Source organism: Protomyctophum bolini, assembly GCF_963924005.1.
Source record: "Protomyctophum bolini genome assembly, chromosome: 17".
In the NCBI taxonomy this organism is placed as follows: domain Eukaryota; kingdom Metazoa; phylum Chordata; class Actinopteri; order Myctophiformes; family Myctophidae; genus Protomyctophum; species Protomyctophum bolini.
Window position 1 is genome coordinate 15714965 of NC_137878.1, and position 12841 is coordinate 15727805.

Consider the following 12841-nt stretch of genomic DNA (forward strand, 5'->3'; position numbering starts at 1 on the left):
ACTGAGTCCAGTTTTATAGTGAGCAGGTTGATTGGAGAAGTGTTCACTGCTGGGCTGATTAGGTAGTTGACAGGTGTGTAAATGGAACTGGGTGTGCTGGAATGGGATATGGGAGGCCAGTGTGGAGACTGAGGGAGAGACAGAATGTGACAGAGTTGCATTTTATGTATGAAATGTGCTATATAAATAAAGTTTACACCACTGACTGTCCCTCCATATAAAATAAAGGCGAAAGTCACAAAAGAAAATTGATCAGTTATAATTCCAGACTATGAAGAATCATTTAATAAAGGAATACTTCCAGATTCAGTTAAATGGTAAATGGTGCATTTATATAGCGCCTTTATCCAAGGCGCTTTACATAGATTGTGCATTACATTCACCCATTCACACACCGATGGCAGCGGAAACCATGCAAGGCACCAACTAGCACATCGGGAGCAATTAGGGGTTCAGTGTCTTGCTCAAGGACACTTCGACAGTAACTCTGGGGGAGCCCGGGTTCGAACTGGCAACCTTGCGGTTCCCATCCAGGCACTCTACCCCTGAGCCACCGCCTGCTCGTCATATGACATAACAGAGAGGAATGGGCCGGACCCTGCGCGCAAGGGGACAATTTACAATTTTACAATTTAGGCATTTAGCAGACGCTCTTAATCCAGAGCGACTTACATTAAGCAAGAACAAAAGCATGGGAATACATCACATAAAAGCATTTATCATGAAGTGGAAAACAGGAAACAAGAAATGGGTAATACATATTAAATTGATATTGTAATCACAGACTATCTTCTTGGTGTCTTTGAACTATAATTTGACATTTGATTTAAACATACAAAAGGACAAAAGTGTCATCAAAGCAGGTTATTGAGCAATGCAGGGCCTCGCACCCCATATAGGTCAGCAGAAGCTGGCTAATAGTACTATTACCATCGCTTTTCGTGTTGCTTTGCTTTGTGACACTTGAGTTCATTGCATGTGAATAGGCCTAGACAGTTAAATAAATAAAACAAGAAAAATACTAAAATAGCCAATCTACAATCTGGCTCATATTACATAATTTTCACATTTTGTGCCCATATATGGAGCTGAGTGGACCTGGCCCCTTTTGTGGCCATATATGGAGCTGAGTGATTGCTGATGCAACACACTCCATATTTGGATAGCGGGACAGACACACACACAGACAGACATGATCTGCTAGGTCTCATAGTAAGTGCTCACATGGGTTCGCAATCACTGCGTTCGCAATAATGAGAAGAACCCATTGCAGCTAATGCTAACATATGCTGCAATGTCCATGTCTGTGCCAAAATGAACCAAAAATGTTCCAAATTAAAGTCGATTCCTTGGTGAGACCTGGTTGACGCCACGGTGCCTTTCACTAATTTCCAAACGCCTTGTACGATTTAATAAAAAAATATGAAATATTCACACATAATAAGAAGAACCCATCATCATCATCATCATCATCATCCAGCAGCTAGCTAACATGCTAACAGATACTATACATGTCCATAACTAAGCCAAAAATGGACAGAAATGTTCCAAATTAAAATCGTTCCCTTATTGGCCCCTGGAGAAAGCCCTGCCGCCTTTAAATATTTTCCAAACGCCTTGTACGATTTAATAAAAAAATATGAAATATTCACACATAATATTAAGAACCCATCATCATCATCATCATCATCCAGCAGCTAGCTAACATGCTAACAGATACTACATGTCCATAACTAAGCCAAAAATGGACAGAAATGTTCCAAATTAAAATCGTTCCCTTATTGGCCCCTGGAGAAAGCCTTGTACGATTTATTAAAATTATGAATACCTCCATCCATCCACCGCACACTGTAACAAGATGGCCGCCGCCGTGCTGTTTTGGAATTACTGAGAGGTAGGGGCGGGACCATGCCCCCATTGCCAATGGTAGCCTGCACGATCCGGGCACCGGCCAATCGGTGGCCCGGAAGTTGCAACATTGTTGAAACACTTGGAACAAAAAAAGGACGAAGATGGAACTCGACCAAGCGCGCTGGTTACTACAACACAGCTTTTCTGTGCTAGCTGATGTTAGTGCGGAATGCAAAGTGTCAAATGCAAAAAAATAAAAACTCAAAAGCACCAGGAGACATCTGCTGAATGCCCCAAGGTGCCTTGGCTCAATGGTGTGGAGCGCTTGACCCGTTGCCTCTGCTTCAGACGGTTGGCCGGTTCAAGTCCCATGTCATGACATCAAGGTGCTGGGAAGGACCATCGGGAGACGGTGCTCTCTCCCCCTGTTTCCTGAAAAGTAACGGTTGGGGGTTATGCCGTACGATATAGGCTATAGCCCACCGTGCCCACGGTCCAAAATGATGAGAAACGAGGATAATTTTTTTTTTTCAAAATTTCAAAAAACATGGGCTATAACCCATCGTTTTTTTTTCATTTATTCCGCAATTTCCGCAATTACCATTTCCGCAATTCCGCAATTTCCGCAATCTCTGCAATTTCGCAATTTCCGCAATTTCCATTTCCGCAATTTCCGCAATTTGCGGAAATTGCGGAATAAATGAAAAAAACGATGGGTTATATCCCATGTTTTTTGAAATTTTGAAAAAAAAAAAGTTACCCTCGTTTCTCTAATGCAGTGGCTCACTGGGTACAGAGCCTGCCTGGGAATCAGGAGGCTTGCAGGTTCAAGTCCTGGCTCTGACATAATTGTCCCAAATCCTCCAAAAAACGACATGCTATAGTATTAAATATTTTCAGTGACCATTGCCTAAATGGCAATTTTGGACAACCAAGCCAGATTGTTCTAGAACAAATATATCAATACAAATCAATAACAAAAAATGTCATAGGAAACCTTTTTTAGTATCAAACACATCACATCATATTGGCTAAATGGTGGTCTTGAACATCAAACCTTGTGCTTACAAAGCACATAGTTCTCATGCCACAGAAGCATGACTTTTCTTTACTACCAAAGTTTATGTAAAGAGAAGACAGGTGAGTGGGGTTTCCTTGGACAGATTAAATTAATCTTCTAATCCACCGCCTGCTCCCAAAGCCTTGTGTCAACGTTGGACTACTCAGTCAAAAACTGATATCATTGAGCACATTTGTGCCACATTATGAGATCTTTATGCCTATACGGCTTTATAATGAACAGAATTGTAACACAAGACACTTTTCAAACATACTCTTTAATATAGAGCATTATGAAATACATGTACAATTAACAAATTATTTGACAAATATGTTTGCAGGCATTGACTGACTTTGCAGCTTGTTCTGTACGGTCCACCAGATGGCAGCACAAAAATATAATGTGGACATTGTGGGGTTAAACTAGTAGAATCATATTACTTCATTCATACATCAACATAGACAGCACCGAGAAATAATCAAAATATCAGCAGCAAAGAAAACAAAAAAACAAAGATGGGGTCTATTAATGTTAACTCCCATGTGTTTAGTTCCTCATGTCATGTGGCCACTTTTGTGACATACCATGACTCGAAAGTGACAGGCCAACCCAACCCCCAAGTGACTTCCATTATAACATTTTAATCAAAAAATGTGAAAATATAAAACAAGTATGGGGGAATAAAAGGAGCTATTTAATTTACCTACTGGCAGAGTACACAAGATATTTGGTGCCAATCAGTCCAGTGGTTGGCAAGATTAGCCCCAGACAGACACAGACCCATTATATTACCTCTGGTAATATTCAAACACATTTACACAAAAAATGAAAATTGTATGACTTGGTTTAATCACATAAACCACCAATACTTGGTTCATGTCGTAATTGAAATGCTCCAAGACAAATTTGATGTCTAAACTGAGATTTAGGCATGCTCTCCCATTGCTTTCAATCGAGGGAGACTTATATGCAGCCTTATCTGCTGTGCATTGCAGATTAGCCTCTAAAATTACATCATCCATCCATCCATCCATCCATCTTCAACCGCTTATTCGTAGTCGTGTCGTGGGGACAACAGCTCCACCAGAGAGCTCCAGACTTCCCTCTCCAGAATAACATTAGTAACTTCCTCCTGGGGGATCCGGAGGCGTTCCAAGGCCAGTGAGTGGATGTAATCCCTCCAACTGCACTTTGGTCTGCCCCGGGGTCTCCTCCCAGTGGTACGTGCATCGAGGATCTCCCTAGGTAGAGGCATCCTAACCAGATGCCCGAACCACCTAAGTTGGCTCCTTTCCAGGCAAAGAAGTAGCGACTCTACTCTGACTGAACTTCTCACCGTACCTCTAAGGGTGACTACAATGACATCAGAATGCTTTAAAGTAGGCATGGACCGATATGGAAATTATTGGCCAATACCGATGATGTTTAAAATAACAATTTAGCCGATATCCAGTACATCGGTGCATCACTACTTTAAAGCACCTTTCCCACTTGGGTGGTTTAATCAGACAACCAGCTCCACCTTGGCTTAGCCTTGACATTCTGGGGTGACAACCATCACATAATCATTAAACATGCGGTCAGGCAAGGTAGAATTGTGGCTTGTGAACCTTTTAGTGACTTTCCCGGTCACTGAAAGATCACTGGTTCGATACCGTCAGACACAACCAAAATCTATTGTTTGTTCTGTGAAGTGCCTTGGAGCAAAGTAACTGCATACAAATGACACTGTGCTTGCCCAGTGTGACCAACTTTGGATGAGAGCATCATCTAAATGCCTGTACTGTATTTCAAGATCATGTCTACGCACGGCACCGTATTGCTTTTCTTTTAAGGTCTGTAAACCAGCTTCTAAAGTGTGTGTGCCGGTAAACAGTATTTCTTTAATCACTTGAGCCATAATTTATACTTCAAATTCACAACATTGTGACTCGTGGGCTTGTAGATTGACGACACTGCTTCAGCCCCGAATTCAGATAAAAGCGTCAGTCAGACTAGTGAGAGAAGCAAGAATACTGTATGTACAGTAGCCAAAAATGGGAAATTGGGTTTTTTTGCCTGATGTCTTGCGACTCAAATGTTACTTTTATTAATGCCGTCTCTACTAGTGCAGACATGTGTGACCCGACCCGTTTTCTTCTCATACATACCTGTCGCCAAGATAATTAAGGTGTGCAAAAGATTAGTTTCATTCTTGGGTAGTGAGACCAAACACATAGAAAACACTTAACATATAAAAAGCTTTAGAGTTACATTTTAAAGTCCTACTGATAGCTATCACAACTCTTCATGCACACAAAACCATATAAATATATTGCTATCGAGGTAGCAGCCGGACACTTTGTTCCTTTTCTCGTTACATGATGCTGACGGTTTCGACCAGGAGTTTGAGAGGCCGTACTGTATCCAAAAGGGCCACGGTTTGACCTCCACAACGGATCAAACAGAAGCCATGTGTGTGCTTCTGGGCTGTCAACTTGTTATTGAGTAAAGATGACAGCCGACGACAACCTAATGCCTGATTTATACCAAGTTGCGTTTGATGCCATCGGGCACAAAAAAATACCTGATCTACAAGTTTGCTTGTAGATTGGCTATCTTCAGTAAGTATTAATCAAGCCTAGTAGCTGCTCATTCACATGAGATAAGAGCCTCAGTTAAGATGGAAATGCAAATGCAGGTTTAGCAGTAAAATCTGTGCTTTCTGGATGAATTCATCTTGGTTGGGCTGTAGCACAAAAATAGACAAATAAATTGAATATGAAGAAAGAAATTGAAATTTGGCCTACATACATAAACAAATTAGTTTGGCTTTTTTTTTATACTTCTCTCATTCTCTTTGCCAATATGACTGAATTAAGCCTAATTAAGCACTGTCGTAGAACAGTGTTGTGCACTGAACATAGCAGACCTACAGTACAAGCTTTCAATGTGTGGCAGATGCAACGTGTTAACCGTTGTGCGACTGTGCATAAATTAACCATTAGTATTCAACTGCTCCATTTTCCGGAAGAACACATTCTGTCCTAATGAGGCAAACAGCAGAAACTGCTTTAACATGCTTTATAAAGGCTTTTAATCTCTCATGTAGTTTGCTGCGAGTCATTTAAAAAGGGGAACCAAATTACGCAACAGACGTTCAACATACGGCTTTAGATTTCAGGGAGTCAAAACCAGCATTTAAAAAAGAAAAATATAAGTAAAACCCATGTTTAATTGAGAAATAGTGCTTGCAGCTGCCGTGACATTACAAGTCAGCCAAAGTCAAAAGGAAATTAGTCTGGCACCCCACCGTCCTACCAGCAGACCATAATAGAATAGAATATTCTGACCTTTAAATGATGGATGTTACCTGCCAGAGCAGCCGATAGCATTAACAACCACACTCAAATTCTGTCTTTTATACCTGCAGAATCTTCCTCACTGTCTATTGGAGAGGGGCTTTTGGGAGTGTTTGGTAATTGTTAAGTTTCTTTTAAGCTTTAAAATCATAAAATGTAACTTATTTTAGTTAAGTAATTTTTTGATGGAATCTTTGACTGGTATATTTTTTCACAATAACCATTCAAAATGAAATGTGTTTTTAACAACTTCTCTAAAAGATTATTATTATTATTTTATTTTTTAGTGTCGGGGCCAACCAGATATGTACCGGAAACGTATTTAATTATAATTATTTTAAGTAAGCCTTGCTGAGCCATGAAGCCCATAGGGGCAGGAGCCCATTTATTGTTTCTGTAGCGTTGAGGCAGCTTGTACAAGTACATCCCTGGACATGACACTAGTATGATGGAGGGACTTACCCCAATACAACCTTGATGCCGAGTGCCAAGCAGGGAGGCCTGGCATCGGCCTGGGATCGGTACCCGACCTCCCATCGGACTTTCTAACCACAAGATCACTGAGCTGTTTATTGAAGTAATTCAACATTAGCAAATACCGTTTCTGATGACGTGTTTTTGCATTCAATATCGTCAAAAGCTAGGACCCTCCAGCATTCATTTTTCTATACAGACAAATGCTGTAATGCCACAGAGCTACTGGTAGGTGTCGCCAAAAGAAAGACTACTGAGATGAATGTTGCATGACTTTCAGTTGTAATGGTAGTGGCGGATAAGGAGTGTAGAGTTGTGTCAGACTGTTTAAGTGTTAGAGGGGTTTTGAGTATGATGGCTTGTTAGGAGTTTGACGGCGTAGCAGCAGTGGGCTTGGTTGGTTTGTCTTCTTTGTCGTCACCCATGAACAGCAATGGGAACATCCCCAGAATACAGCCAATAGCCACTCCTATTGCTTTACCCTGCAAGGGAACAAACACAACACTTTATTATATCATATTAACCATTTAAACACTTTGCCCCCCAGGGGTCTACTTGGTCCCTTCTACACCAAATTACTTCGCTGGAAATAGCTAATGTACAGGTGTTTTTTTCGTGGAATGTTCGTCAACTACTCACGAATGTTCATGTGGTTCATGCACCTGTAAATTCATGCAGCAGAAGTGCATAGAAGCAAGAAACACTAGAGCGAGTGACGCAGGCCTAATTAGTAATTAATACCACCTGTACCTCCTTCCTGTGGCAATTTTAAAGTAGTTTTTCGTCCCATAAATCGATTTGATATATTTTTTAAAGGTGATGAATGCTCACCATGTGGGAGCTCAGCCTGGTTTGCCACATGTCAGCCTGTTTGGGGGATAATTCTGCACCCGTCATTCCTAGTCTGGATACCAGAGCTTCCACGTAACCTGCAAGACTACACACACAGTGGATTTTATGACACACACACACACACACACACACACACACACACACACACACACACACACACACACACACAGTTAGTTTAGAGATGGCAGATAGTGTACGATTCACCACTACTTCAATCCAGCATAAAATACATAAGTGGATAAACACTTTGAAGATTCAACTGTCAAGTTAAATCTTTTCACAAAAGAATGGGTTGAACATTTTTTTTAACCTCCCTTAGTCGTTATGCCAATTCTCCCCCTGTTGTACAGGTCCTGGTTGTGCCTGCAAATCTACACTGTTTTGTGAAGACAACCATGTGTCTCCTCCATTCCCAGCTGCTTCTCTTCACCTGCTAAGTGAAGACTTTCACCAGGAGGGCATAATGCTTGTGGGGGGAAACGCTCCCCTTATCCCCTGCCAACACCCCGACCAACCTGTAGTATTCCCCATGTGCAGTGACATACTGTACAGCACCTTTCCAAAAAATTGGAATATCATGGAAAAGTTGGTTTATTCCCATAATTCCATTAAAAAAGTTTAACTTTCATAGATTCAGGGCTTGACGCTTAGCATTAGCAGCACGTGTGCTCCTAAGTTGAAAAATCTAGTAGCACACAAATAATTTTAGGGGCACGAATCGATGAAAAGTTATCAAATAATGTGTTTTTCTTTAATAGAGTGATATGAGGTCAATGAGGAGGGATTTCAAAGTCACTGACCCCACCATTATAACCACTGGCCCAGGACATTCATCAGGTGTTGATCGCCATAATAAAGAAAATGAACAAAATTTGGTACTTTCCGTAAAATAAAAAACCCTACTTTAACCCAAAAAGAAACAAGCAAAACTAACATCTGCCTATTCCATATCATGTGTAAATAAGTTCATTTTATAACTACTACACCTAGACTACATTTCTATAAAGAAAGTTTTATTCTACGATGCAGCTCGATGCATTTTGATTTATCAAAAACTTCTATCACATATTAAAGCTGATGCCATTGTTAGTGCAGTGGTGCTGCTGCAAGTGCAGCGCAACATCAATAATCACACCCGTGTGAAGTGAGGGGCGCTAATATATATATTATATATATATATATATATATATATATAGTTATATATAGTTATATAGTTATATATATATATATATAACTCGCGTTGATGTAAAACAAACAGTGCAAACACAAACATTAAACGCCATTAACAATAAAGAGACAATATGACGTAATGAGGCACATTATGGCGTAAATTTTCCCTTCATTGTCAATGGCGTTTACAAAACCAACATTGAACTAAAGACAAACATTAAACCTGTGTATAGGAAAAGAAATTATTGAACGGTCAAATTCTGTAGAGCACAGGTGCTACAAACTGCATTTTACAACTCGCACTGTTCTATTTCTAGTAGCAAATGCGACTACCTAGTCGCACTGTCGAGCGGCCGAGACCTGCATTCAGTGCACACAACGTAAATGAGTATTTATTTGTTTATCTTTTTTTAATTAGAATACAGTGAAGAAATCATCATTTACTCAATGCCACGGCGTATCGAGGCAGTGATGAAGGCAAAGGGATTTCCAACCAAGTATTGGATTGACATTTCTGTTTTGAAAGTACCATATTTTGATTGACTTGATGTGATCCTAATTTCTTAATGTGGCATTCAGATTAAAACATTCATGCTCTGCAAAAACTGAGGAGTAAATGGTGATTTATTCACAGTATTAATTTTTTCATTTCATTTGTACATTTGCGTTGTGGACACTGAATCTATAATCTATTGAAAGTTAAACTTTTTGAATGGAATTATGGAAATAAACCAACTTTTCCATGATATTCTAATTTTTTGGAAAGGTGCTGTACATGTAGATGGCCAAGACAGGAGCTTCCACCACTTCTGTCCCTTGCTTTCCTTTTCTCGCTCAACTCTCATATAAAGCATGAGAAATAACATGCCGTTACATATTACATAATGTTTTAATCCGATGCTTACCCAAGGCCTGCCAAGTCTGAAACCAGGTTCCCTAGAGCCGCAGCTGTAAGGGTAGAGAGACAGAGTGTTAGTGATGGAGAGAGAAAGATGTCAAGAGGATGGCATAGAGGTAAGGATTTGTGAGGGTACGAGAGATAGAATAGGTAGAGGGTAGGGGTGCAAAGTTAATAAAACATTGATTTAATATAGAATAAAAACAGTTTTAGTAAAATTATTGATTAATAAAAAAGAAGCCCATCTACACAGCTCACACAGCCCTAGAGGAGGGAGAGTTTAAGGTGGAAGGAGAAAATGATGAAAAACTGACATGGAAAGGAGTCTGTGAGGGAGAACACAGGAGGAGCGAGAGAGATTACGTTTTCCCCAACATATTATTATGATCAAAGAGCACCTTGTGAAACTGGATTTCTTTCCACAAAAGGAGCCCTATCGTCAGCCTGAAGCTTTTTTATTCCATATGCTATATTTTACAGTCGATGGCAAGACTGCACCACCAGTTTAGCAATATTGCTATTAATAATTAATCTAGTTTCTTAAGAAATAAGATAATAAGTGAAAAGGGCAGTCTCATTTTACTTATTTGTATCTGCCTACAAAACTTAAAAACATTAATTTTTTAATCAAAAGACAGTAAATCAAAGACTCGACAGCCATTTCAATGCAGAACAATGACGTGTTTTAAGACTTTGAGCTACAAAGTGGACATACTCAATTCACTTCTCCTCAGATGTGTGTGAAGTGAGGGGAACTCATCATACATAATTTCATTCTATGATTCTGGCTCATCGCAATCTGCCCTCACTTTTTGACAGCTTTTGTCCTCACACGTCTCAATATTTTCCATTGACAATGAATAGAGAAATTAGCTCAAATGTCTGCCAGATATGATGTAAATTTGTGGCAACACAAACATTAAATGCCATTGACAATGAAGGGAAAATGTCCGTCATATGTAGACGAGCAAATCGGCTAACCAATCACATAAATTCAGTCATGAGATGATGTATGATGATTTATAATGATAAGAGTGCCCCCCACTTCACACGGGTGTGATTTTTATCCTCAATATGTACTTTGCTCAGCCAATCAAATATTCGCTATGGGGTGATCAGCCAATCAAATCATTGCTATTATTCACACAAACACAAAGCTGGGCATAGGTGGGGCTAGCGCCTCTCAAAAAAAGTTGAGCCTGTGAATAGTGTAGTTATTATTATTATTATTCCACCAAAGCCTTAATTCATTTCTGTGCTTGTCCTACACTGTCCACATCATAAAAAGATTTATGTTTCCCATTCTCCGTGGGGAGAAGTTTTATGGGGTGACTCTGTAGGGGCGAGCTGTCTAGGAGAGGGTCTGCCTGCGTTTATGGAGCTAATCTCGTAAATAGCTGGATCGATCAGTGCCATATTTATTGTGCATGCAGTAGGTCACAGAAGTACCTCCATAAAACTATCCCATGATTTATACTGAAATATTAAAATGTAAATATTTGATAAAGGAAGTCAAAGGGAGCTTCGAGTCTGAAACTTTCCCCAAATTTGGAGTCATATTATGTCAGATATGTCAGAAAATGGCCAGCCTGTGACATCAGTCTGGCCACATGAAGTCAGATTCAAGCCGTTCCATGTGGATCCAGAGATACACATACACACATTTCTTTCTTTTCCTTCCCTTACTCATTAAAACTCATCCAGTGCCACCAGGTGGATACCAGTTTTGGCCCTCGTTGCCACCGAAGCCCATTATAAATAAAAGAAAGAATTTGTAATTCTATTGTGCATGTAATGTGCATATCATCACCTGAACACCAGATTAGACCACCAGATTTTCTACAAATGCCTTCTAAATCAGTACCAAATATATATTTATATATATATATATAAATATACCGGTATATATACACACACACACCTGAAATGTAAAATGACAGTAGCCGAGGGTGCCCATTAACGTCATGAGGATGCTAAACAGGTGGTGCTGGTGCTGCTCAGCACTCCAGGTACTTCAATGGGAGACATGAAAGTCACTGACACATGAAAGCTCATCTGTCACAAATTCCCATGGCATCTAAGTCTTTAGTCTTTATCAACACCCACTAGCATTACTGTGCCGACACGGAGGAAACACCACCTAAAATGCATTTCAGTTTGTATTATTATTACCAGTTTAACAATTTAAATAGTAATTTAATACAAATTAAATAACTTAATTATTACTTTTAGTATTATTTAGTGTCCATCCGTCAGTCAAAGCTGACTGAATTAAACATTTTAAATTAAATAAATCTGAACACAAACAAGCCAGTTTATATAAAGGCCTACTAATGTGACATTTTATGCAAAAGAACAACTGCATAGCATCAATACTGGACACGTCGTCTGCAGAATAAGGTAAATTAAACCATTCATATATTCAAAACTCAAAAAGAAAAAGGGGGGGGGGGGGGGGGGGGGGACATGGGCATGACATGACTGTGATAACAAGGTGAATGAAATGCATTGTGGTGCCAGCTCCAGAGCCATATGCCATATGTAAATCGATACCTCAGACAGCAAGCCATCACATCATGGCTGCCTCTCTCCACATCAGCCCACCAGAGACACTCCACAAAGCAGAGCTCTCCCTACAGAGAATGCTTTTTGTGTGCGAAAAGATTTGCATGACAATGAATGAAGACACCCACAGAACTCTTGACACATCTTCACATCGTCACAGAAGACTAGTCAGATTTTTCAGAGGAGGATTTGAATGATCATTGCCATTCACCAGAATTCTGTACATGTCTGTAGTTGGAGAAACGACAGGCTGCCCGTAGCGGGTACAGGATGTACAATAAGACTACCCCATTCATATTTTAGGCATTAAGCTCACATTCAGTCTAGAGGAATGCAGCAGTGGTTCTACTCCTGGGCTAGATTCTTATTCTTTCTTGTACTGGATGATGAAAATTATTCTGACTTGTGGCTGTCTTTTTTGTTGACACTTTGAAGCACATAAGCCTTCCAAGGTAATAAAAGTAAAGTTATCATTTTCATTTCAGGGCAGAGAAGACTGAAATGGGAATTAGAATTGGGTTTCAGTATGAGGAGCTTCTGAATGTCTCTTGTAGTATATTAGATTAAAAGGCTGAAAGAACTTCACTTTCTACATCACCCACACACACTAGCAAAGGTTAACCTTCAGTA

General features: G+C 39.9%; 1 protein-coding gene across 1 annotated transcript in view; it reads right to left on the reverse strand.

The window, feature by feature from the left end:
• Positions 1 to 3169: 3169 nt before the first annotated feature.
• Positions 3170 to 12841, reverse strand: part of tmem65 (transmembrane protein 65) — a 32011-nt gene continuing 22339 nt past the window's right edge. Inside the window, exons 5-7 of the mRNA XM_080787835.1 lie at positions 9654 to 9696; positions 7558 to 7663; positions 3170 to 7208 (exon numbers count right to left, since the gene is read on the reverse strand). Of these exons, the coding sequence (XP_080643961.1) occupies positions 7089 to 7208; positions 7558 to 7663; positions 9654 to 9696 (269 nt within the window). The 3' untranslated portion in view covers positions 3170 to 7088. The remainder of the gene's footprint in view (positions 7209 to 7557; positions 7664 to 9653; positions 9697 to 12841) is intronic.